This window comes from Sinocyclocheilus grahami, unplaced genomic scaffold, assembly GCF_001515645.1.
Source record: "Sinocyclocheilus grahami isolate Dianchi unplaced genomic scaffold, SAMN03320097.WGS_v1.1 scaffold25.1, whole genome shotgun sequence".
In the NCBI taxonomy this organism is placed as follows: domain Eukaryota; kingdom Metazoa; phylum Chordata; class Actinopteri; order Cypriniformes; family Cyprinidae; genus Sinocyclocheilus; species Sinocyclocheilus grahami.
This window is the reverse complement of record NW_015505204.1, coordinates 5,077,287-5,105,262: the sequence shown is the minus strand read 5'-3', so window position 1 is coordinate 5,105,262 and position 27,976 is coordinate 5,077,287. Positions and strand designations below refer to the sequence as shown.

At 35.9% G+C, this 27,976-nt stretch overlaps 2 protein-coding genes across 3 annotated transcripts in view; one reads left to right on the top strand and one right to left on the bottom strand.

The window, feature by feature from the left end:
- The window catches only part of arglu1b (arginine and glutamate rich 1b), a 15,540-nt gene extending 11,993 nt beyond the window's left edge, over positions 1-3,547 (bottom strand). The window contains exon 1 of the mRNA XM_016249875.1: positions 2,896-3,547. Coding sequence (XP_016105361.1) covers positions 2,896-3,230 — 335 coding nt within the window. The 5' untranslated portion in view covers positions 3,231-3,547. The remainder of the gene's footprint in view (positions 1-2,895) is intronic.
- Positions 3,548-11,724: 8,177 nt separating this feature from the next.
- en1b (engrailed homeobox 1b) lies at positions 11,725-16,821 on the top strand. Of its 2 annotated transcripts, none has more exons than XM_016249867.1 (2): positions 11,725-12,451; positions 15,936-16,821. In XM_016249867.1, exons 1-2 carry the CDS (start codon positions 11,971-11,973, stop codon positions 16,253-16,255), a joined length of 801 nt encoding a protein of 266 aa, XP_016105353.1. In that variant the 5' UTR covers positions 11,725-11,970; the 3' UTR covers positions 16,256-16,821. The 2 variants fall into 2 exon arrangements, with proteins under 2 accessions (XP_016105353.1, XP_016105345.1); XM_016249859.1 differs by having other exon boundaries at positions 15,924-16,821.
- The last annotated feature ends 11,155 nt before the right edge of the window (positions 16,822-27,976 follow it).

The following is a 27,976-nucleotide window of genomic DNA, read 5'->3' as shown; positions in this document are numbered from 1 at the left end:
GCTGGAGTCCCAAAGCCTTAGAAATGGCTTTATAATCCTTTCCAGACTGACACGTCAACTATTTTGTTTCTCATCTGCTCTTGAATTTCTTTAGATCACGGAATGATGTGTTGCTCTTTAAGCATGCTTCACTTTGTCAGACAGGTTCTATTTAAGGTAGGTTTGGACAGCTTTTTCCCCTTAATAAATGAAATCATCATTTAAAAACTGCATTTTGTATTTACTTGCATTATCTTTGTGTAATATTAAAATTTGTTTGATGATCTGAATCTTATTAGTGTGACAAACATGCAAAACAATAAGAAATCAGGAAGGGGGCCAACACTTTTTCACACCACTGTATATACATATATATATATATATATGTGTGTGTATATATTAATCATTTTATGTATGCGTGACATGCAAAACAATAAGAAATCAGGAAGGGGGCCAACACTTTTTCACACCACTGTATATACATATATATGTGTGTGTATATATTAATCATTTTATGTATGCGTGTATATATATATATATATATATATATATTTGTTAGAACACCTGACAGATCTGAAAATATTGAACTTTTTTTGTCTCCAGAACATGATTTAATTTCAAAATGTTCATGAAACATGCAGATGGTTGCTCGGAGCACAACAAATATTAGATGAAGAGAGTCATACTGTTTTTATCCACTTTTAACTTTAATATTTGGTATGTCCACCTTTTGGAGCAATTACAGCAGCACATCTCTCTGGCATAATGTCAATATTTCCTGAGAAGTTCAACACTAACGTTATCCCATGCCTTCTGGAACTCAAGCCAAAGGCTTTTTTTTGAATGTACAATAGATCTGTCCAGTTCATTTTCCAACTTGCTCGATGGGGTTGAGGTCTGGACTTTGAGGGGGCCAGTCCATCATTTTCAATGTTCCAGCAGATTCCTTCCGTCACAGGTAGTTCCGGCAATAGTTCGTTTTATGGGTATTGTAATGGCCAATTCAACAAAAACAACTGAAACCTCTTAAATATGCCAAGTGTTCTAACAATTTAGGCCAACACTATTGGTCAAAGTAATGATTTTTCTTATATGACAAAAATCATTAGGATATTAAGTAAAGATTGTTACAGAAGTTATTTTATAAATTTCCTACCGTAAATATATAAAAACTTAAATTTTGATTAGTAATATGAATTGCCAAGCACTTAATATGGACAACTTTAAAGGCAATTTTCTTAATATTTTTATTTTTTTGCAACCTCAGATTCCAGATTTTCAAATAGTCGTATCTCCGCCAAATATTGTCCTTATTTATTCAACTTTCAGATGATATATAAATTTCAGTTTCAAAACATTTACCCTTTTGACTGGTTTTGTGGTGCAGGGTCACATAATAAGTAAGTGCTATTGCACTGAACTGCATGCATTTACATGGCATTTGGACATATTTCCCAGAATACGATGGTAGTACCTTGGTACTCCCACAGCACTTTAGTATAGGGATGGAACGATTGCTAAATCATGATAAAATTCCCCACGGTTAGTATTACCGTTTCATCTTTTAATGATTAAAACCGTATTAGATTACCACGATTTGAACAACTCGTGATAAATAAATACTGTCCAGCATAAAGCACAGTTTTAAGTAACAGTTTCACGTGCGCACAGCAGCAGAGTAGTTTCGTTTTGTGTGAAAACAGGGCAGAAAAGCTGGGAGGTTTTAAAAGAATTATACAAATGAATATATTAATGAATGAATTATATGAATGTACCTCTGAAGGTTCTGACTGTCTTCAGAAACGATTCGATGGCATTTTGTTTTCATCTTCGCTCCATGTAATACCTAAAGGAAGTGTTCTTAATCTCAATGCTGCTTTGTCCACGGAGGTTATGGGAAACAGCTCTAATTCAGCTTTTCCATAAGCATAACATTTTTTACAGAGACTTATATTTACATTCAGCCTTGTGCAGTTTCTGTCTGGCCAAAAACGGACCGAATTTGCATGCCCTGCTGTAAATTTTGACCGGTTGATGAAAAACAAGCTTATGTGGATTCTACACATTTAAACAATTCAGATAAGTTATCTAGAATTATTTATGGCGCAGATAAAATACAGGTGCATCTCAATAAATTAGAATGTAGTGGAAAAGTTCATTTATTTCAGTAATTCAACTCAAATTGTGAAACTCGTGTTTTAAATAAATTAATTGCACACAGACTGAAGTAGTTGGAAGTTTTTGGTTCTTTTAATTGTGATTTTATCTAATACACGAGTTTCACAATTTGAGTTGAATTACTGAAACTATTTTTATTGAGATGCACCTGTATATATAATCGTTTATTAATCAACTATAATACGAGTTTCACAATTTGAGTTGAATTACTGAAATAAATGAACTATTTTTATTGAGATGCACCTGTATATATAAAATCAATTATATTAATCAATTATAATTTTGACTTATATCTTTTCTTTATTTAAAGGCTGAAATGTGAGGTTTACCTTTTTATGAAACTTTTTCAAAGCTTTATTTGTTCATTTACATGAGATATTTCAACATGCTATTAAACTGATGTCAGTCGAGTTGTCATTTAAAATCCGAACATCATTGGTAACGTTATTGTTTTAGTGATTATGCAAACAAAAAGCCATTTTATTTGTTGTTTGTTGATTTTAAATATAAAACTTGGTGAAGTGATTTATGTGTCGGTACTTTTTGAACATCTCCAGCACTTTTGGACAATACCGTGATAATACTGATAACCGTGATAATTTGGGTCACTATAATCGTGTTAAGAAATGTTCATACCGTTACATCCTTACTTTAGTAAGTGTCCTCATGTGGCTCACACTGTTCAGGTGATGTTTACATCTGAGACACGTTTGGCTGTGGAAAAGTGCAGGTACTCACATTCTCCTCTGTCTTTCCATTTCGGCGTTCTTCTCTTCTTCCTCCTTTTTCTGCTTTTCATCTACAGCACTCCTCTTACTTAACGCCCTGCCGAAAATATCGATTCTCTCTGGCGGAGAGACGGCTCTGTCCCGTTCCCGGCGAGACGTGGCCGTGTTAGATTTGGACTCAGAGCGAGAATCTCTCCTCCGACTCCGTTTGGGCTCTCGGGACTTCGAGCACCTCTTCCTCTCTTTGTCCCGGGACCGTGACCGAGAGCGGCTTCGCTTTTTACTGTGCTTGCTGGCTTTGGAGTGCTTGGAGCGGGAAGAGCTGCGGCTCCGCGAACGCCCCATTTCAAACACCGGTAGAGTTCAGTAGCAGCTACCAGGAGACGGAACACCTCTAAAGCATCGGATAGACGAGTCTTTCAAACAAGCCCCAAAACGCACACTTAAGGAATCAGCCCTCACTGCGTGACAATAACCCTGAAGGCGAAACTCTTGTTTACAAATAAATTGTTTAATAACAACGTGATCATTTAACTGCACAGTACCACTTATCATGTATGGTTAAAAAAGCAAGATGGAGGACGGCTGATCTCAGAGCCCAGAATGCAATTTCTTCTTCTTCTTCTTCGTTGGAATTTTCGGCGTATTCCGCACCATAGGCACATAGCGCCACCAACTGTTTATATTATTCATACATGGATAATAGTCCCGTCTCTATTTTTTTTTTATTGTTAATTTTATTTCGGGTGCACCCAAGCTGTATTTCTGACTACTGCGTGTTCAGAATGCAATTTCTTATTAATTTTTTTCTTATGTTGTGACGATCGTTACTTAGTTACAGTGATTACTGCCATCAACTGGCGTGTAGCAGAAACGAGACGCCCCTTTCCTTTGGGTGAATCGTTTGGACAGTTCGTTCACTGAACCGATTCACAACCGAGTCATCACTCCTGGCATTTTATAATTCATTTTTGTAATAAAGTTGTTGCTCGTCGTTATGTTTTAACACTTATGTTACACAGCTAGATTTGGTAAAAATATATAATAAACAAACAAACAAATAATTATACATACATGCTTATTGTTCCAAGATTAGCCTACAACATGTTAAAAAACAACATACCTAAAAAATAATATTACTATTTGTATTATTATTACAAATATATATTTATTATAGCAACCTAGACATAAAGCAACCATTTAAAAATATGGTCAGTAAGAAAAAAAACGATACTTTTATTGATACTTTATGATAAAAAAAAATGACAGTAAATCTGTTTTCATAACTGTTTTGATAATGATAAGAAGAAATGTGTCTTGAGCCCTAGATCAACATATTAGAATGATTTCTGAAGGATCATGTGACACTGAAGACAGTATAATGATGCTGTAACATAACATTTTAAAATGTATTAAGATAGAAAACACTTACTTGTTACTGTACTTTTTAAAAACATTCTTTCAATATTCTTTGAATCTTCTTTTAAAATGTTAAAAATCTGACCCCGGAATTTTGAACAGTTTGCAGCATTACAATAATAGCTAAACAGCATGGATTCTTTTGCTTGCTTACTGTTTTTAGGTGCGGTAATTGTGGATAATTGGTTTATTGATGCTATCAACCTCATTAGGCCTATCATGTCATATTACGTGTTCTAAACAAACTTCACAAAATACACCCACTGTAATAACATTATGATAAGAACTGAAATATGCTTTGTTCTTATTGATAAGGAGCCTAGCTGACTGATGGAAGTGCATTGAAGATCTTGATGTAATCTGATACAGGCCTTGTCTGCATTAGACATGCCAATCAATTATGAATGAAAACAGCAGAATATTTAATGAATCTACTCAAGTGCCAAAATAAAAAGGCTGAAGCAACATCTTGCAGGAGAAAGGTGGAATATTCTTCATTAATACACTTTAAGAAAAATAATATTATTAATATTTGTATTTTTATATTATTAATGTTATTTTATCATTTTTTTTTATTAATTAGTAATAATACTAGGAAGTATTATGATTATTATTGTTGTTGTTATTATTATTATTATTAACTAGGTTTAGTTATGTTTACTTGAGTGTTTTGCTTGCTTTCCAACGCAGCTGCAACATTTTTAGTAATAGTGTAAAAACTGAAGGCTGTGACAATAATGACAAATATGACCATCAAGAAATTATGCTCCCCGTTCATGAGTAGTTGATATTAGGCTAATTGCTTTTGGAAGGTTTGGTGCTAAAACTCTTAAATCCATGTCAATAATGCATTTTTTTTAAAGCTCAAATTAATAATAATTAAATAATAATAATTATAATATTTGTTGCCATTTCAAAAATAAGGTAAACGTGTTAAAACTAAGATAATTATTTCCCTTCTTACACGTTTCCTTATACATTAATAAATATAAATCCTGACATAGGTTAGGTTAGTGTTTATAAACAGGCTGTTGAACATGTTACACGTCAACTATCCTCATATCTCTTTTATGTAGATCAGTCAATGAAAACATATACTTATAACCAGTGTTGGGTGTAATATATTACAAGTAACGCAAGTTACGTAATCAGATTACCTTTTTCAAGTAACTAGTAAAGTAATGCATTACTTTTTCATTTACAAGAGAATATCGGAGTTACTTTTTCAAATAAGTAACGCAAGTTACTTTTTTTTTCAATCTATTGATTGACAGCTCTCCTGTCCCCATGTTGAGAGAAATCAGAAGATGTTACTGTAGTTCAAAATAAATATGAATATGCATTAATTCATCTCACTCACACAAAAAACCTCAAAATGAATAAAAATAATGCAACTCAGAATATGACGCAAACCTGCAATAAGTAAATGTTAAACCACACAAATATCCTTTATGTATTTAATCCCATTCTATTAAACAATGTCTTTGCTTCTGACCTTCGATGATCCAGTTCAACCGTACTAAGCAAAAATTACTCTAGACAAACATTTGTGCGTCTATTTATTGCTGAAGTGTGTTGAAATGTCTTCTTCTGCATTCTACTGTACGGACGTAAATGTACTTTCCCTTCAGCCTGAGGCTTATTCATTTCACTTTTGGTGTGAAAAGGCTTTTATATGTGCCAAAAATATAACTTTTTTTATTTTAAAAACAAACAAGCAAGCCCTTTCCAGATTTAAAAAGTAACGCAAAAGTAAGGTAACGCATTACTTTCCATAAAAAGTAATAAACTAAAAAAAAATATATATATACAGCTGACTAACACAATAAAACACGATAACACAATAAAAAAAATCATGATTTATCAAAATTTTGAGGCTTATTCATTTCACTTTTGGTGTGAAAAGGCTTTTATATGTGCCAAAAATATAACTTTTTTTATTTTAAAAACAAACAAGCAAGCCCTTTCCAGATTTAAAAAGTAACGCAAAAGTAAGGTAACGCATTACTTTCCATAAAAAGTAATAAACTAAAAAAATATATATATATATACAGCTGACTAACACAATAAAACACGATAACACAATAAAAAAAATCATGATTTATCAAAATTGATAAAAACGGAGTTATCTGTTTTTGCAAATAACCTCTTCATATGTAGCCTAATGTCTCTGTCATTTTGTTGGCCTTTATCTCATCATACTGCCAGCCTTTTTATGTTTGATTGTTTTGTTATGTTGTTAACTATTTTCAGTTTGTTATAAGAGATGTGTATGCGTGTGTTTCTTCTGTTAATTGTGTTTAATTTATCTATTGTTGATCATTATTTCATGAATTTGTTTGTAATCCCTTGATAATGTTCTTTTTGTTATTAGGCCTATTGTTCAAGCACAAAAACGTTAAGTTTCACGTGAAGACTAAATAAGTATAAAGTAAACACTCTCAGATATTCAGCGTTCATTCAAGAGATTAAACTAGGAAAATATTTATATTTAAAAGACGTCTGTGTAAATTATACAGTGTTTAAATAAATGTTTACAAAAATGCTTATGATGCTTGTACAAGTAAATGTGTATTTGGCCCATTTTAACGCTTCTAATCAGTGTTATGCATTGCAATATTGCATTACTCCCTAAATAATTAACTAAATGCTTTATTTAATTACTTTTTATGGAAAGTAATGTGTTACGTTACTTTTTCCTTATCTGGGCTGCTTGCTCGTTTGTTTTTAATATAAAAAAGTTATATTTTTCGAAAATGTATAGACCTAAGCCCTTTCACATTAAAAGTGAAATGAGTAAAGGGCGCAGCTCAGACAGACCTTTCTGCTGTGCTGCCATCCTGGATTGCATGAAGAATAAGATGCAGGAGAAGAAAGTTCAACACTCTTACTTTAGCAATGAAACACAAATGTTGTGTTTATCTAAAGTCATTTTTGCATATTAGGTTGCATTGGTGTCAGCAGCAAATACATTGGTTAATTATTGGAGGATATTTGTGTTAACACATTTAATTATTGCAGGTTTGCATCATATTCTGAGTCAGTAAATGGGAAAACAAAGTAACTGACATTGGGCTACTTATTTGAAAAAGTAACTCTTGTAAATTGAAAAGTAATGCGTTACTTTGCTAGGCTATAGTTACTTGAAAAAGGTAATCAGATTACGTAACTCACGGTACTTCTACTGCGTTACCCCAACACTGCTAATGTCCTCGAGGGCAAACTTTGACCTGTCAAAAAGTGTGTCCTCTTCATGTGGACGTTATTCCCTTGACCACAAGATGGCACTCAAGGTTCGCCAAATGGCATTATCTTGTTGAAGGACAATAATTAATACTGCAAAATACGCTCGATGGTACAGTCACTGCCCTTGCCCTCCAGAATAAAAGAGAACGTCCCAATCGAGTGAAGGGATTTGTGGAAACTGTGGTTCCTAATTACTGTGATCCAACATTTGGCTCGCATTTCAGGATGAAAAGACAAACCTTTCAGGTGAAGGATAATCCACTTCTTACCTCCGAGACTGTGTTAGGATCTATATGACCTTATTATTTTATTGTGAGTATTAGGCTTATCATTATTGCTGATCACTGTTGTTGTGCTATGATATTGTAATATTTACCATTATATAATCAGAGGGGTATAGAAAAGTTTATTAAAGTGTCACTCCACAATACAATAGCAAAATATATAAATATGTATATTATTTGTATGTTACATTAATCAGTATTTAGCACACAATAGAAGACATCGCAATTACTAAATGATATTTAGACAGACTTAAAGAAGTTCCAGATATATACTTGTGCACTTATTATTTTAGTTATTTTGCCTTTCGTGTAAATAAACATGTGTAAACAATATACTTGCTCTTGTGAATTTATTTGGGTGTTAATTACATTGTGCGAGCTGTCTCTTTAATACCGCGTGGTTTACATACATGTTGCTGCTGATTGGGCTGACATTTTTTGACACACCCACCAAACAAGAGAAAACGCATCTCAAACACCGTTGCACACCGTTTCCAGGAAACATGTCGTTCAAACCGGAAATCCTAGCAAAACGTTGCACATCGGTTTGAGCTTGAACTTGCCCCAGATCTCTCCCTGTTGTACGCAGAACATCCATTGGGAGGCGTTCACGTAATTGCAGAAAACCACTTGATGAAAAAAGAAAAACCGACACCTTTTGACATGCAGCAGGCCATCGCTCATCGGGTTACCTCTATTTTACATATTCACAGTAGGCCTATAGATTAACATGAATTTATTAGCATGTGAAATTGCACATGAAATAAAAAATACCAAATGGTGGACTATCAATTAGGCTATAAGGACATTATTAATAAGCCTAACTTTATAAAGACGATAGCCTACGTCACTTTAATGCAGATCGCTTATGATGAAGTCAAACATAGGCTATATTTAAAATTGGTAATAATAAGGGTATGTTCACGTATGCCAGATAGCAACATCTGCTGTAAACCCCGTATATTGGCTAACGTTAACAACAGATTGCTGATGTAAGCTAAAAATAATAAATAAATAAATGATTTAACCCGCTTAAATTGATTTCGTTACATCGTTATTGTGAGCCACTGCCTATAAAGGGGAAACTTTGTCTTTTATTTTATGCGAAATCAAAAAGTACAAACGACCTGTTTTACAAAACTCAAGTTAAACAATGAAAATAAAATCAAGCTACCCATGCATGCTATGCAAATATTAATAACATCTAACAAAACAACCAGAGAAGCACCTTACAACTTTCTTCAAGAGACTGTCACCTATAATATTTCGTAGGTGAAAATCGAATCCTACGTCCAGTAGAAAGATTTAGAATTAATTAGAACTATTTTATATAGGTTAATCAACCCCTGATAAGACAACTTTGGACAACTATTTGCACCAGCCTCTTACTGGAGGACATAAACTGAACTGGACAATAGGCTATAGCCTGTTGTTAGCCCAGACTTGACGACAGGTGTAAAAGTTGCTTGGTCTGCTGGCAAAAAAGAAAAAAGAAAACCCGAAATCATCACCTCAATTTGATCTGTTTCGGCTATAGGCCTACATCTTTCATTGAGTCAAGCATCCACCTTAGCTGTTTCTGTACGTGTTAATTGAAATAGTAAATGCAACTGGCAGCGTTTCTCGTTGATTTATTTTGCACGACGAGGAGAAGTTATTATTTTAGGCAGCGGCGGATTTTTCATATTTTAATGAAGGCAATTATGCCATTAACTAATTGGCTGAAACAATTCTGAAAAGCACAACTAAAGCAATCCACGCACATGCACCTGGGATGAAAATGGGTTAAAATGCACTGACGATTTGTGAGCCCGAGCAGTAATGCAAATGGCTGAGCAGAATTTTGTATGCTTTCAGGTGCGTTTTGATAATCATTGGTGTCACGTGTGTTCCCTCTTTTTATATATTGAATATGATTGTTTATCCACGAATATCCCATTGTGTTGTCGTCAGGTGCTCGCTGCGAGCGCCTATTTTATGTAGAGTAATGAAATATCCCGCGAGCTATCATTGCAACAAGACCGGACAATATTTCAACCTGTCCATAATGAAATTAAAATAGCTACAACTTCGATTTTTACACGAATCTCGAGACATTTAGAGAAGGGCGTGTGTATTACATTCAATAATGCGAGGTGCGGCCCGTTGCCACATTCATCATCCCATTACTGTACCCAATCCAGGTCCGATACGTGAAGGGTAAAATGAATTACCGACGTTAAGTCGTCAATAAAGTCATTTCAGTAAATGGTGTCTCAGATGACTCCGGCATTATTCAACGGGCTTTATCAGCACTGGGGAAATTACGTCGGCTCTACACCTCGTGTAATACGGCCCTGCTTACCTTGATAAAGCGCCCTGCCAGCGGGTAGTGACAGTGCTTTTGACCGACTTTTATTCACTCGCTAGTGATGAACGCCAAGCTGATCAGGCGGAATGGGCGCTAATTAAAACCTATAAATTATCTTTTGCAGCCCCTCTCAAGACGTCGCATGCAGCCGAGATAAGAGCTGGAGTGCTAATTTACTGCCTGAAAAGGAGCGTGCCTCACAATGGCTACTTGGCTCAAATAGCATATTGATAGTGTCCTAATTAGAAATTTATTAAGTACCCACTCGAGCTTTTCGAATAAAGATTTCAACCCAACCTGTTTTATATGAATAAATGCTGCATGTAGGCTACTACAATTCCATGTTTGCGCTAATTATTATTCTAAATGTTTTGTGTGCGTTCCATCTTCGTGTTTTTGGCGTAAAGCATCCAGGTCTATTATTTAGTCCTTTGCTCACATTTTTAAGCCATTTAGGCCCACTTATTAACACGTCCCTGTCCTGCTTTTTACTAAGATGCTGTGATTTGTAGCTATACGTTTGCTGCCACATTTTCTTTTTTTTTGTGCTGACGTGGTCATACATGATTGAATCAGTTTTTAAGGACAAAGGTGTCATTTCATGCACCCGGATTGTTAATGCAGGGAACTGTCCTATACATTGCAAAAATGTAACCAGAACGTGATTCATTTGCTTTGATTCAAAACTAAATATTATTTAATATGGCTGAATTAACCTGACCAGCAAAAGTGTGTTTAATTAAGACTTAGATCAGGTAGAAATAATAGCCTACTTAAGGAAACAATTGCATAGGCTACTTTTACAATACCCACTTTTGACAGTGCAGCTACTGAGACGTTTCGAATGCTGAGAATAATGATAATACGGTCTAGTCTGTTGTATTTGTATTGCAGTTATTAGGTCAATTATAGCTATAACTTACATGTTATTATACAATATCCCGGATATAGCCTATTTAAAATATAATGCAGTTACTAAATTAATTGAAAACATTATTATTATCATTATTATTAAATGTGTCTCTTTGTGGTAGATTCAGTTTCTTAGCCTTAATTCCATTGCTTGATAACCTTGTCCCACAGAATAATAATTTCTTAGTTATGATGAAGGCTCACTCAGTCGCCTATCGCCTACCTTCACTACTAACGGTCTCAAAAAAAGAGCTATTCGCAATGTTATTAGTGTCTAGTTTTGGCAACAACAAAAATACAACGAGCAACTGAAATCATGAATTATCTGGCTGCACTATCAGATCTTTTTTCTGTAAAAAAAAAAGCCAATGCCGATCCAGAAACATCCAGCCCTCATTAGAGTGGATTTAATGTTCGCCAGTTTATTTGGTCCTGGAAATCCATCCGTTTTTTATTTGCATAAGATCGTAAAATTCTATTGGGCATTCTCTGCTTGTGATACCAAGGATGTTGGTACCCCATTGGTCCATTGCACGTGTGTCTCGCTCACGTGCTTCCGGTTAAGGAAAAAAAGTATGTGAGGGGCACCGTGATTTTAGAAAGAGTTTGTTAAGCGCGAGCTGTCACACGGGGCAGCGAGTCCGGGACAGCGGAGCATCGCGCGATGCATTGTCTGACATGAATAACGGGTGTGTTTTGACACTTGAAACGCCTTGATCGCGGAAAGCATTCCGATGCTATGACAGTCGCTTCTCTTAAGGTATTTCGTATACCTTTCTTTTAACACTATAGACTGCATTCTTGTTTGTTGCTATCCGGATACTGCTCTTTGCAACAAGTGGAATTTTGCTGTGCAGACCACGATCCAGCTGTCATGGAGGAGCAAAAGGATCAAAATAGTCGTGATTCGACTGAGTCTGAGAGCGTCTCGCTCTCACCCAATATACCATCTCCTCCGATTTTACCTCACCAGGCTGCGCAGCAAGCCCACAGAACCACGAACTTTTTCATCGACAATATTCTAAGGCCAGATTTCGGCAGCAAGAAAGATCTTGGGAGTAGGGACCGCGCGCAAACCTCGGGTAGGGAGAATGTTAACCCAATGGTGATAAGGCCGTCGCATAATAGCAGCCTTTGCCAGGATTCAAACTGCAGTAGTGACAGCACTTCTTCGTCCTCGTCTTCTTCGCCATCCTCAAAGCAGACCTCTGCAAAGCTTGTCGAAGGAAATGGAACTACCACAGCAAGGTACGGGGAGAATACTAACGGGGGAACTTCGCAAGCGAAAGAATCGCAGCCTTTACTATGGCCTGCGTGGGTGTACTGCACCAGGTACTCGGACAGACCTTCATCTGGTAAGGCGCTAGTTTCTTAATTACACTGCATGCTTCACAAACAGCGAGTGACGCTGCGCGCGGAAAACTTTTTGGAGGGGCGCATCATTGGTTGTATTTTTTTTTTTAATCACTGGCTACATTAAGCTTTACTCATTTCACTCGTTTTACGCAGCGTCTGGCGCTATCGCTTATGTTCAGCAGTCCTGGGTTGTTTTGAGCCATGAGCGAACAATTGTCACTTAGGCCGCAAACCAAAGTAGAAACATATTTTGTTCACTTAAACCGTTTCTGGAGAAAAACAGAAATGCAAAGTACGTTCATTATGGCGTCAAAATTCTAATTCTGGTTGCCCTCTAAATTTCTAGCCTAAATCTATACAAAATAATGAATGTAGCCTACTATAACACCAACTACCATCAATAGAAAAGAGGAATACTAGGCTACGTAACTGTGCTAATGTGATAAATATAGATCATATTTATAGATTCATATTTAGATAATAGTAATTTGTTTAAAAGGTTTTGCTATCCACAGTTTCTCAGCGGATTGTTAATGGTGTTATGAATCTTTTTACTGTAGCATTTATGGGTTAAATGTTTTAAATCTAAAAGAATTTGTGTTCATAATGTCAATACAAATAGCTTAATCGTAATGAAGGCAAGAAAAGAAGAAGTGCCGTGATATGTGGCGTTCTTCGATGACCTAATGCTGCTAGCTTTAGGCTATTTGTAGTGAAGTGATTTTAGGATATTCGATTGATAATTAACGGATAGGCTATTTTTTTGTTTTGTTGTGACAAACCAGGTAAGGGTCAGCCGAAAGGGTAGATTTTGTTGAATGCTATGAATCTCCTTACGTTAAATTGTGTGCAGTTCCTACCTTCAGGTGCTATTTCTACCTGCTCAGACCCGTAACCCCAATGTAATCATTTCGATTTCAATGATTTTAAATAATCTGCTTGACTTGAATAAAGCCAGTTCATTTGGCAACAATTGCATAGGCTACTTTTACAATACCCACTTTTGACAGTGCAGCTACTGAGACGTTTCGAATGCTGAGAATAATGATAATACGGTCTAGTCTGTTGTATTTGTATTGCAGTTATTAGGTCAATTATAGCTATAACTTACATGTTATTATACAATATCCCGGATATAGCCTATTTAAAATATAATGCAGTTACTAAATTAATTGAAAACATTATTATTATCATTATTATTAAATGTGTCTCTTTGTGGTAGATTCAGTTTCTTAGCCTTAATTCCATTGCTTGATAACCTTGTCCCACAGAATAATAATTTCTTAGTTATGATGAAGGCTCACTCAGTCGCCTATCGCCTACCTTCACTACTAACGGTCTCAAAAAAAAAAGAGCTATTCGCAATGTTATTAGTGTCTAGTTTTGGCAACAACAAAAATACAACGAGCAACTGAAATCATGAATTATCTGGCTGCACTATCAGATCTTTTTTCTGTAAAAAAAAAGCCAATGCCGATCCAGAAACATCCAGCCCTCATTAGAGTGGATTTAATGTTCGCCAGTTTGTTTGGTCCTGGAAATCCATCCGTTCTAAATGTTTTAAATCTAAAAGAATTTGTGTTCATAATGTCAATACAAATAGCTTAATCGTAATGAAGGCAAGAAAAGAAGAAGTGCCGTGATATGTGGCGTTCTTCGATGACCTAATGCTGCTAGCTTTAGGCTATTTGTAGTGAAGTGATTTTAGGATATTCGATAGATAATTAACGGATAGGCTATTTTTTTGTTTTGTTGTGACAAACCAGGTAAGGGTCAGCCGAAAGGGTAGATTTTGTTGAATGTTATGAATCTCCTTACGTTAAATTGTGTGCAGTTCCTACCTTCAGGTGCTATTTCTACCTGCTCAGACCCGTAACCCCAATGTAATCATTTCGATTTCAATGATTTTAAATAATCTGCTTGACTTGAATAAAGCCAGTTCATTTGGCGGTTATCGCATGAAGTACATTTTCTGACAAAACATTTTACAGTGCATACCTGACACAAAGTCGGCTGTTGGAAAAGATGCTTTGATTGACTTCACTGATTGGCTTACTGATTGAGCTATCAGACACTGGACTTTCACAGACTGCAAGCAGAATTTCGATCATCCGAGCGCAGTTTCCTGAAGGAAAGACTTGGGGTTCTGTTCAGTTGTTGATTGGTAATGCAGAAAATAGTTTTCTTGACATGCGTGGTGACAGGTTTGCTTTGCATAATATGCTGGTAACAGGTCTTTAGCTATTGTTGTTTTTTATTTTTTTATTGCACCTACTTTGCATGAATGGGTTTGCATATAGGATCTGCATTATTCATGGATATATTAAAGGTAAATAAATAATAATACAACTATTTGCAGAACAATAACAGAACAGTTGTTGCAACTGAGCAAAACTGAGCAAATATTAATATTAATTAATTTTTAACCGAATATTAATGTCGATACGTAAATATATAATTTTGGCTCATTTTCTGTTAACACTTTTGCAATTAACTGCTCATGTGTTATGAATTTTTTTAAAGGTAGCCTACATTCCCTGTCTTTCAAGTATATTTGACACACTGATTAAACGTTTGATTAAATTGAAATTCATATCAAAATAACACAGTTTATTGTTTTATAAAGAGAGAGGCCACAGAACAACAAAAACCGATTAACCTATCGATTTTCTTTTTCTGTGTGACTGACAATAACATGGTGATTTCGAACTTAATAACTCGATATGCCAGTTGTGGAAAACAGGGCGAAATATAGGCCTACTACTGATATGTCGACAAGTTGTCATTTTGTCTATGATGCTTGCAATAATAGCTATATACATAAAATGTAATGTACAGACGCCATTATTGGAGATAATGTTGGTTTACATGGTTCATTTTTCACTCTGTGAATTCAATGCAAACTAACATTTCAGAAAATGATTAATAGCTTTAGTAAGAAGAAGCAGACTCACACAAAGCCTCGTTCGGCTTTCATGCTATTTTCGCTGGGTCTGGTAGACTGAGGCCTACTTTCAAGCTTACTTTACAGGTCTACATATGAATTGCTTATGATTAAATATCTTATGCATTTGAAAGTTCGCTGCTATTTTCGGTTTAGAATTATTATTTTAGCAGCATTTTGTTTCCTGGCCTTCTTGGCAATTAGCCTACACATGCACATGTCAGCTAAGGTCATTCATTTTACATAGATTACACACACTCATTGTGATGTTTCATTGCAAACACCTATTGTTTAATGCAATATGAAAGAGACAGTGCTGTCGGATAATGAACTGCAGTATGAATTTGTTATCGACGTTTCTGAAGAGAGTGCAGCTAAAGTAGCTTTTCCAATACGGCAGTGTCAGGTAGGCCCCAATGTTAACACCGCATCAATCGTTTCACTCACCTGCCAAGGCATTCTCCGTCAGGTGTGGGTATGTAGTGTTCATGCTGCTTTATGATATTTATGTCTTCGTTTTATTGTTGTTTCTACACTAGGCCCAAGGACACGAAAACTGAAAAAGAAGAAAAGCGAGAAGGAAGACAAGCGACCGAGAACCGCTTTCACGGCTGAACAGCTGCAGAGACTTAAAGCCGAGTTTCAGGCGAATCGGTACATTACGGAGCAGCGGAGACAGTCGCTGGCCCAGGAACTCAACCTCAACGAGTCACAAATAAAAATCTGGTTCCAGAATAAGAGGGCCAAAATCAAAAAGTCCACTGGCTATAAGAACGGCCTCGCTCTTCAGCTCATGGCTCAAGGACTCTACAACCATTCCACAACAACAGTTCAAGAAGATAAAGACGATAGCGAATAAAATGGCCCGGCTTCTCTCCTAAAAAGGCCATGGACGCTGACGCCGAGAAAAAAAAGTGATTTTTCATATTTTTTATGACTCAAATGAAAAGGAAATGTCTGTTTGTCAAATTTCTGTTTATCATACAGTATATGGACATGCATCTAAATACGAACACTATGAAAATTTATATATAGCCAAAACTGTAAGATGTGTATATTTAATTCCAGGTAAGCGGATGTCTATATTGCTCCTTACTTGCTGAATATTTCTAACGTTTCTTCTCCTTTCCCAATGTGGTTGCTCACCGTTCCAGTAGGCCTAAGTGTCAGGCTTGTTAGAGTTTTTGTGATAGCCCTGTCTCTTAAATCCTCTTATCTCACAAGTTCTTCAAATGCGTGACTGAACCAACGCTTCAAGCCAAAGATTTCAATATGTTCAGATTATGTTGTCTGAAATAAAAAAAGGTAGAATGTGCCATTGTTTTTTTATTTTCTTTACTTTTTTTTTTCTTCTAGTCTACACAATCTCAATTACACGATCTGTAGCTATTTAAACGCTACGATGACTTGTCGTTCTCCCAAACCCCTGAGAGATTTAAAAAAAAATATATATATCACAAAACGATGCTTTTCTACGCTACTCTAATTTTCTAACCGAGGCAGTGGGTTGTGGTTACACTGTTATAATAAGATGTTACACTGTTATAATAAGATGTTATACGTGTATATACAACGCATTGCAATTGTTATGATGGAAGATATTATAATATTGAGAGAATTCTTTAGAGGTCAGTTTGTTTTAAGGTTTAGGCCTAAGTTGTTTATGTCATTTTAATACACAGTGGAGTATAAAACATAGAAAAAAGTTTAATTGATCTTATAAGGGCATTTTAAATGTAGCTAATAGCCTATATATGCGACACATTTAAGCCTGGCTCGCAGTGTAGCACAAAAACGTGATTATTCCAAATGAAAATATATCGTGGAACTTTTTTTTTCTCTTGCTTTTCTAATTTTAGAATTGGACAGTATTCATTCTGATGCCAGCTATTGACTTCAAGCTAAATTCTGCGCATGACAATAATAATAATAATAATAATAGACTATTGTACATGAAAGTAATTGTGCTCTGCGAATCTGCCAGACTTTATTAAATGTAGGACGAGGCAACATCTGATTAATCTTCCACCCTAAAGAACGGCAGTTGTAGACACATTCAGATGTATATTTTTCCATGTAAAGGCTCATGATTCCACGTGTTAATTTCGGTATTTGCATTATTTGTTAATAGTAGGCTATCAGAACTAGCACCAATGTATCTCATGTGTTGGACCACAGATTATTTTAATGAACTGTTTGAATGTTTTTGATCGTTTTCTCATGTTGCCGATCACAGCAGCAGTGCAGAAAAGCGCTCGGCTGTTGGTCGTCTTGGCGAGGCAGTGTGCAGGAGTCTGTCTAGGGATCAAAGAACAGATTCAAGAAACTCTCCCATCGAGGTTAAAAGGTCAAGTTAAGCAGTCAAGACAAAATCGTGGATGTTTCAAAACACGACATTCTCTCTGAACAGTTTACGTATTATTTTAACACAAAACAGCATAGTAGCTATATTGCGTTCAAAGTAGACTATTAAACGTTTTGTGGGCGATAAAGAATCATTGACGAAATTTTAGCTTAACAAATGTTGCCGGCCTGTGAGCTGTGCACATTATTACAAAATTATTTGGGTGAATAATAACCACGTGTTAATTTTTACATTAAACGTAATGATCATCAAACGCGCAGACCATGAAGCATGTGTTTATAATTGTATACAATCATTGTAACCGAGGGGTTTAACAGTGCAAATAACAAAAATACTCTTATTTCTGTAGATATAGCGAATGCATTGCGTTCAATGCACCTGCACATTTTTGCACAGCATTTTGACAAGTCAGTCATGACTAAAACAGTACAAGACGGGACGATTTTCGAGAAAATCAGTCTTATAAAATATAATGCAATGATTACAAATGTGAAATGCGCTGTTAAACACCGCGGTGTGCAGGTATTTTTGGGACGAGACTTCAGCGATAGGCTCGTTTAATTGTGTTATATTATGTTGCTTGAATATTTGGACGATTAATCAAATATTGCCGATTTTCTGCATAAAATTGTTCGACAATTGTTATCGCACAACTATATGCTTTACATCATTTACCCTATTTCTTAAATATGAAGCTGAGATCATGTAGTCGTGATCTGAGATATAGGAACGCTTGCTTGATTGTCAGAAATATGTCATAAATATGATAATATGGCAATAGGCTTTTTTTGGATCACAGATACTTTTCACTATGAATTCAGCTGTATCGCAAAATTGGTCAGACAGCGTTTAAGCCTATTGATACAGCATTTCACTTTTTTATGTTTTGGAGTTCTCCAAATTTGTTACAAATGATACAATCTACGCAGGGAATACAATGACTGATTTAAATCTGCTCTCTTTCACTCTTATGATAAGAATAGACTATAGAATAATTCTTGTCATTCTTTAAAGTAAAGAATTCGTTGAATTAATCATATTTTGCCATTCCCCGTGGAATACGAGGGGTTTTCCGCCACAGGAGCCCGTAGGCGGCTTTTATTTTTAATTATTCTGCTGCTAATAAAACTCCTGCGCATTATATCGAGTGGATTTAATTAACACACTCACATATAGCACGCCATTTCTAAAACACCTGCACATTAAATATTAAATGCCATAAACCAATTGACATTACTTATTTAGAACGATGGGGTTATTTCATTACAATTATTGCAGCATTCATTAGCCCATTTGAAATTAATTTGCTTTAGCACGAGCCAATCCCTCGTGTTTTTCTGTACATTTAATAAAATGTTATGTGAATGGGGCTTATATTATTATTCATGTTAAATTGTACAAAAATAGAAAATAAAGCCCATGTCTTTCAACTTGCAGTGCCATTGCAAATCACACGATAACAGCGAGATATTCAATGTGAATCTTAGAAATTATTTACCGACCATCCAAACAAAAAAAAAAGAATATAAAACCTTGCAAGGCCCGGATATAGACTGACAAGTAATAAGACATGTAAGCCTACAATATAAATTCTCCCATTTCTACTTATGTAAGCTTTTTTTATTCATTGTCCTTACAATCTGGTGTTTTTAATAAATCTTATTTTATACACAATCGTTTGCGAAAAGCTTGTATATCATAATGCGGAGCAAGCTAGTTGTTTACGCATCATTCAAATAACAAAATATTATTTTTTTTGTGTGTCAAATTTTTTTAGGCTCAAAATGAAACAGTAAAGTGCTTGATCGTATCAGCATCAAACAGAATTTCAAGGGCTATTCTATAGCCTGTAGACTATGACTGAAAGGGTCAAATTGTTGTCAGAATGATTTTATTTGTCGTTTACTAACGTCTAGGGATTTTCAAGTTCTAGTGTTTATATTTTTAAAAATGCAATTTTTTTCTTGTTCGTTTTTATTTTTTATCTGGGCTACTATCCGTATGCTGATGTGGGCCAAATAAAAATGTTCAATCCACACTATATAACGAATCTACTGTGAGGACCATAATTGCATTGACATTACCTTGTGGAAATATATAGCACGCATTCAAATACGGCTCAAAACCGCCTTGCTTCGTTCAGCAGGTGCTTTGCTAAAACAAAAGGCAGCTGAGATCGGCGCGTGCTCTCTGCCCTACAGCTACCATACAACATGTATTTAATATATATGCAAATGAAAGCGATAAAAGACGAAACTATGGAGATTATTTAGCAGGGTAGCTGCAACACTATCACTTAGAACTTTAGATAAAGATAAGAGAACGTAAGAGTCAGCCAATTTCCAATGAAAATTGAAGAGGGAGAGGATGTGCTGCGAAATGGCAAGAGAAAGCAAGAGAAAAGGCGAAGGCCATGGCGCTGGGGTTGAGGACAGGAAAAGCTTGCTGCATCGCCGGCACAAATTTCACAGCCTCGCTTGGTTGTCTCGGTTTGTGCCCTCGTTGACCAGAGGCGAACGTGCATCATTGATCAAAGGAGAGCGGAAGAGGCCAGTGACCCTGAATAGGACTAAAGGATGCAAATATAAGAGCTAAGTGATTGGTAATCCTATTTGAACACGCCGTGGGTGGGGGCCGGCGAGTCACAACACTACCAGCTCTCGATGCTTACAAACGGCGATGTGCTTGTACACACATAGCTGACATGTGTTTCTGTTGTGCGCACGCATGCACGCACATGCATCATCGCTGCGATCACAAACCAGCACTGCTTAACTCAAATGTAATCCGCCATGGAATTACTGAGCAGTATGTGTGGCAATCAATTCGGTTTTCTGTAAAAGGATCAAATCAATGGGACTTGCATTGGAAATAGGATGCCTTTCTGTCACAAACTTCTAAAATAAAGCACAATCAGAGATTAACTAAATTAAAAAACACACACATGCTCTGGCAAATCTAGACATATGATGCATAAAAAAAATAAGTACCACAAAACGATTTCCCCTTCAGCATAAAAGGTGCTCTGAGGTCAAACCTCTGTTCTCTCATTTACAGAATTTCACACAAATGCACTGTCCTAGGCTATTCTAAACCGGTTCTCCCCTTCCTTCAAAGTCCACATCACTTCAGTTTTTGCTGTTGAAATGTGTGACAAATGTATACAGAGGCAACACTGGTGGGGCGATTCAACAAAGGACGGCATTGAATGTTAACCTCCCAATGCGCCAGTGTAGGCATTAGGACCACTGGGAGAGCAGCCACAAATGTGGGAGCAGATAAATGAACATTACATGGTGGATACAACCAAGTACCTTCATTCCTCTCCACCCACCCCCAACCGGTCAGCTGCACAGATCCAGACACAAACACACTGCTGCACTAGGCTTTGCAAAAGAAGAGCATGGTGACATATGCATATTTCAATTGAAAAAGTTATGCACAGCTTTGTATCTGTTTCAGGCTGACTTTAGCTATCTAAATAAGGTATTACTGAAATTTCTGTTTCACACATAGGAAAGAGAACAAATATATTTGTAGCAAACATATTCATTTAATTAAAAATTAAACTATTCAGTATATATATATGTATATATATATATAAACCGGTCAGCTGCACAGATCCAGACACAAACACACTGCTGCACTAGGCTTTGCAAAAGAAGAGCATGGTGACATATGCATATTTCAATTGAAAAAGTTATGCACAGCTTTGTATCTGTTTCAGGCTGACTTTAGCTATCTAAATAAGGTATTACTGAAATTTCTGTTTCACACATAGGAAAGAGAACAAATATATTTCATATTCACATATTCATTTAATTAAAAATTAAACTATTCAGTATATATATATATATATATATATATATATATATATATATATATATATAAATTTTCCAAGTAGGCTACTTTGAGAAATTACAATATTTCTTATCATAGGCTAGTTTAGCTGACCGATTTGGATGCATTATGTTGAGAAAATATCTATAGGCCTACAGTTTTTACATAGTTTTGCTATGCAGAGAAGTTTTTCTCAAAACGAGAATCAGCTGGTTTTACGAGATAAGCAACATCTTAGGATTTAGGCTTTGCTTATAAACTACTCTGGGTTTTCAGTGATCCACGACAGCCTATTCAACATCCCCATCCCAAGTGCCTAGTAATTTCTGAAAGGCCCTGCAGTGGTATGATGCAGTCAAAACACTTTTGCCTAAAAATGGTCATTTTGTCACACCTCCATGGAATGTGGTTCAATTCAAATTAAGAATGACCGAAAAAAGGGCTTTACTTCATTTTCATAAAAAGGTCAAAATGTGTTTTTTAACGGAATGACCTTGACACAATCAGGATCTCCTGTCACATGACAACAAAATGGCTTTCTATGGTTTTTAAAAATAATATTCAAATTAATAATATTGAAAACATTTTAAAATAACATTCATGGTGTTTAAAGATAAGTGACAAAATTCGCCTGCATTTAGGCTAATATTGCCATTTTTACATAGTCTGTTAGGCTATTCTGCCGGTAGCTTTGCATGAGCAATAAACCAGATTCTTGATTTGCCTACAATTTCAAAAACCATCCAATTTCTACAAAGTCTAAATCTCTCTTGTACACAACTTCACTTTAATGAATAATAATAGTAGGCTAATACATATAATGAATAATAAAAATATTTTATATAATATTTACTATTACGCCTATTATAATAGCATATAATAATTTACTATTATTTCGTGGTTTCAATATTATTAGAATTATTTTTTAATCAGCCAGACACTTCCCCCCACAAAAATCTCAATATCATCGATATTCATTTTAATTAGGAAATGAGTTTTATTCAAGCTATTTCTATTTTATTTTTTCCGTATGAACTGAATTTTAATGTAGGCTTATTTTTTTTAGCCTAATAGATTCGGCCAAAAATGAGTGTCACATCATTGACCCATATATGAAAGGAAGAAGAGTTGACAAGAATTCTAATTACAAACAGAAGGGGTCCTATCGTGGGACAACGGTGGGTGTTCACCCCGTTCACAATGGCATCTGCTGTGCAGATTTTTCAGAGACCATCCCTGTCAGGGCGCTTTTTTATATAATGAAGGTACACGCACAAAGAGAACAAAGCGCGGGACACCTGGTATCATCATATGCGATGGGTGGTCAAGAGGCTGTTCACTCGGCGTTCCTCTCACATGTGGTATTACTTTACCGTCTCCAGCAGACGCAGACAGACAGACAAGGCCTTCCACGATGCGCGCTAGCATTAGCAGCTATGTTTTCACCGTCGGCCTTGTACTTCAAAAGGAGGCTAAATCGCGAAATCTCCTTCTCGGTCTCTCATCGCTGGCTGTGCAGTCTCGAGGTGGCGAGAGGTGAACCGGAGAACAGTTCGTCATATTCAATTAGCACACGGCTGTCACAGCCGCTCTTAACGGGCCGTGATGTCATTTCCCGCGAGAAACTATGAACGATTGTCCCACCTTTGAGAGGACATGATCTGAGAAACAAGAACTACCACAGAGCATCAGTAAAAAAATGGAATATTAGAACAATAAGCCAATGAATGGGCGATTCTTCCACTAGGATGATTTTAAAGATAAACACAGAACCACTGCTAAAGGACATATTATTATAGGTTTGATTATTGTTATAGATTGTGTCTAAAAATTAAATTTTCCCTCATTTTAAGATTTTTATTTTGAGCCAACCCAAATTTGAACTTCCTCTCTCTATAAAAACGTTACTTGAAGAAAAAAAAAGTCTTAAAAATTGTTTAAAAAAGTTTTCCAAAGAACTTTTTTTCCCCGTCCAAAAAGACCCATTAGCCTATGTCATTGCCATCACTGAAATTTGATCAAGCCCATCACGGACTTTTAAATTAAATGTTCCCTCCTGGTGGAATGACCTGCCCAACTCAATCCGAGCGGCTGAATCCTTAGCCATCTTCAAGAATCGGCTAAAAACACATCTCTTCCATCTTTATTTGACCCTCTAACTCTAGCACTCTCTATTCTAATTCTATTCTTTATATATAAAAAAAACCTGCCCACTTGCACTCTATTTATTTGTTTGATTTTATTTATGTTTATTTATTAGCTTGTTTTCATTAAAAAACGAACACTTGCTTCTCTAATCTTTTTGCATTCTATCTATTTGTTTTATTTATTATACAATTAACAAAAGCAAAAAAGGCCTCTAACACTAGCTTGCTCTATTCTTTTTCTATTCTATTGTTTTCTTTTTATTTATTATATGATTAAAAAAACCTTGCTACGTGTACTGCGTTAAGCTAACTGAGACTAGCACTTGCATATCATTGCTCTTTTGTTGATTTTGATTGCTTCCATTGCTTCCATGCTTTGAATAAAAGTGTCTGCTAAATGTCTAAATATAAATGAAAATGTAATATTTTAGAATTGAATAATGCAAGTTTATTTAGATGTTACGCACAAACACAAAATAGATTACTTAACGTTTTTTTGCATTGTGGTTTGCACATCTCAATTTATCTAAGCAATAAGAGCAAAACCATAAAATGTTTCCTCTCTCTATACAGTAGCCCTACGGTGTTTAAAGATCAGTGACAAAATTCTCCTGTATTTAGACTAATACTGCAATTTTCATAGTCTCAGCCGGTAGATTTGCATGAGCAATAAACCAGATTCTTGAATTGCCCATAATTTTAAAAACCATCTAATTTCTACAAAGTCTAAATCTCTCTTGTACACAACTTCACTTTAATGGGAATTTAATTCCTATTCAGATTATGAGATTTTATGGTTGTCAATACATCAAGGGTCATCTATCCATCTTCTAAATTGGCAACAAAGAATCTGCTTGTGACTTTAAAATGTATTTGTGTCGATGTCTGGTTTGTATTCATTACTGCACGTTTATTAAATTGTGATAACTGATATAAGGAATTAGGTCTGTTAATATATGTTGTATAGGTGTCAGTGATGAAACATGCCTGTCAACGCATCTGCTTGTGCCTGTATCATTACCCAATAAGGTCCTGTTCAGGGACTACTTTAACCTCACCTATAATCCATATGATAATCTGTTATGGCACCAGCTCGCTCCACAGCTCCATGATTTATGGTTTTGCGTCAGCCCCAGCCCTCCTGCACAGCGAAGTTAAATGACCCGAAAATAACATTAATATGTACCAGGGTCTGATGGAGTACCGTACAGGAGGGGTGGTCTGCGGCGTCGGTTTTCACCCACTGGAATATAAACCTGAGAGTCAGTATGGGTCAAGGGGTGGCATCAACTCTACAGTTGAAGTGCAAAGCCGACAGAAGAGAAGAGAAGTGGAAACCATCCTCAGGCTGAAGATGATTTCATTTGATGTGACCAGAAGATTAGTGTTGAATGAAATATCGGATGATAATAAAATAACTGTTTGACAATCACATCAGAATGCAATTTCTGTTCATAACTGCCTTTTAGGCGATTTCACTTTATTAAGAGAGAGAGGCTTAATTTCTTTGGCAAGAACATGATAATGTGTAGGCATACGATTGCTCTTCTTTCTGAAAGTATCCCTTCAGTATCAATTCAGTTCAATTGTTCTGGAATCAGTCACAGATATGAACTAATAGTACACTCTAAAAAATGCTGGGTTGTTTCAACCCAACTTTGGGTCAAATATGGACTAACCCAGCTGTTGGGTTACATTTTTAAATTCAATTTGTAACCCAAAAGTTGGGTTTTTATGAATTATGCTTTTCTCTCTAGCTACTCAATTATTATTTTTCAATTTTGGAAAAAGAAAGAGAAAAGGAAGCATTATTTAAATTTAGAAACGTGTAATAAATGTGTAATAATTAAAGGAAACACTTCACAAATATGGTTCAAATTCTTTCTTTCTTTTTTTTTGAAAAGGAATTAATACTATTAAGACTCAACAAGAATTCATCAAAACATTTATGATCTTCAAATAAATGCTAAACTTTTTGTTCATCAAAGAATCCTGGAAAAATCTGTTTTCATAAAAATATTGTTTTCAGCATTGATTATAATCAGAAATGTTTCTTGAGCACAAAATCAGCGTATTAAAATGATTTCTGAAGGATTATGTGACACTGAAGACTGGAGTAATGATGATGAAAATGATGATGAAAAAGCTTTGCCATCACAGGAATACATTTGAAAATATATTAAAATAGAGTTATAGAATAACAGTTATTTTAATAATATTTGATAATATTAATATTTATTAATAATATGAATTGAGTAATATTTCACATTATGTCACAGTCTTCAGCGGGTGTGCCCAGGAGGGCCACCAGATGACTGTGTTCTGGGAGCACATGGCTTGTGTTGTGTTTGTCTGTTGCCATGTGCTCTCTCCTGTCTATTGTCTGGCCCCTCCCATCTTGTTACCTCGTTATTGTTTAAGTTGCTCCACCTGTGTCTCCCTCGTTTGGTTCCTATTTATTCTCCTTGTGTCTGCCGTCCTGTGCTGATCCGTCATTTCTCATTGTGTGTGTTTCGTGTCTGCATGTGTGCAGCTTTAGGCCTGCCTGTCGGTTTTTCCCCCTCGGGGTGGTTTGAGTTTGTTTTTGTTTTGTTTTTTACTAAAATAAAAGTACCATTTCTCCAGCGATTGAGTCCTCGCTTCATCTCCCCGCACGCACCTTGACACATTATTACTGTAAAAATAATTAATTAATTGTAATAATATTTCACAATATTACTGTGTGTATTTTTGATCAAATAAATACAGCCTTGGTGACCATAAGAGATGTTTTTCTTTCAAAAACATTAAAAAAAATATCTTACTGACTCCAAATATTTAGATTGTAGTGGTAGTGTATAAATTTAACAAGTATACATATATAAATATATATACTTAAATAAGTAGCAGTCATTTAGTAGATATTATTATCCATTCGTTTGTTCTTCTGGAGTAACCTGGGATCTTGCTTTAGGGCAAATATCGATTGAGTTATGAATTTCCAGTTATGAGCGTTAACCAATACACCACACTTGACTCATTTACTCATTCACTCACTGTCTCACTCCTCCTTTCTTTCAGATGACAGAACCAGCTCAAGACACTGAGTGATTTCTGTGGCAGCCACACAGCATTGAGCGTGAAGAAGTCCTTTTACACACAGTCTGCGAGATGTGTGGTCTGAAGGGCGCTATCCCATTCCTCTCTCTTTGTCTTGTGTGTGTAAGCTCACTGTGTGTCTGGCCAGAACAGACACACACACATACACACATTACAGCAACAACTGTTCCATGTGAGTAAATCATTTTATGGATGTTCAGGAAGTTTGTGTTGGGATCAGGGTAGGATGGCTGGACTAGCGTAAAGACGGTAATACGCTGGAATGCATCAGGGTTTTATCGGAATTGCAGGCTGGTCTGTTCCATGACAACAGGTGCCGGTGTCTGAGACACCTGTAGTTCTGGTGTATTTTCAGAAGTGGAACAATTGTGCCTTTTTATGATTTTGTCTTTCTAAAGAGATCAGTGTTTAACATTTACAACCAATTTTCAGTCATAAAGCAATTCAAAATCATAAAGGTTTACTCAAATATTTATATTTTGTCCTGTCTTTTCCACATTTTTGCATTTGTTGATTTGTATCTGATATTGAAAGAAGTTTGGTGACGCATTTGTGGTGAAGAATCAAGCAAAATCTCCTGCGGCGTGTTTAAGAAGCCGAGACGACTGGTTAAAAACACGTTTCCATCGAGCAGTCGCAGATGTCTATGGAAAAAAAGAGATCCTGACACACACAGCTGCTGCCCAAATCTGCCTTGAATCAACGGACGAACTGTGTCACACACTTCGCACATTCCTTTCAAAGTCACTTTTAATGCATGTAAACACTGTTTGATCAGAACAAAATCCCTATTAGGTATAATTTTTGACTGAAAAAATAAATAAATACATTTTATTTGATGTTTCAGTGTTGGAGGACATGAGCAATGGAAAGACTTGTGGAGGAGGCCCGGATGTCAGTTCCCCCTCTTGCCCTCTACAGAATGGACCTCCAAGCAGCGTGACATTGCTCCATCAATCTGTGTTTAAAGAGCAGTGTGTGTCCACAGTGCAGCATGTTAACAGGCATCTCTCTCTTTCTCTTCACGTTCATGTTCAGGCACACACAAAAACCCACATATGCTTGCATGCTCATCTATTTGTGTTTCCATCACTCTTGTTCATGCACACGCACGCACGCACGCACACAC

Coding starts and splice junctions, on each gene's coding strand:
- en1b (XM_016249859.1), top strand. CDS start 11,971: ATGGAGGAGCAAAAGGATCAAAATAGTCGTGATTCGACTGAGTCTGAG. Junction 12,452..15,923: donor CTCGGACAGACCTTCATCTG/GTAAGGCGCTAG, acceptor GTTTTATTGTTG/TTTCTACACTAGGCCCAAGG.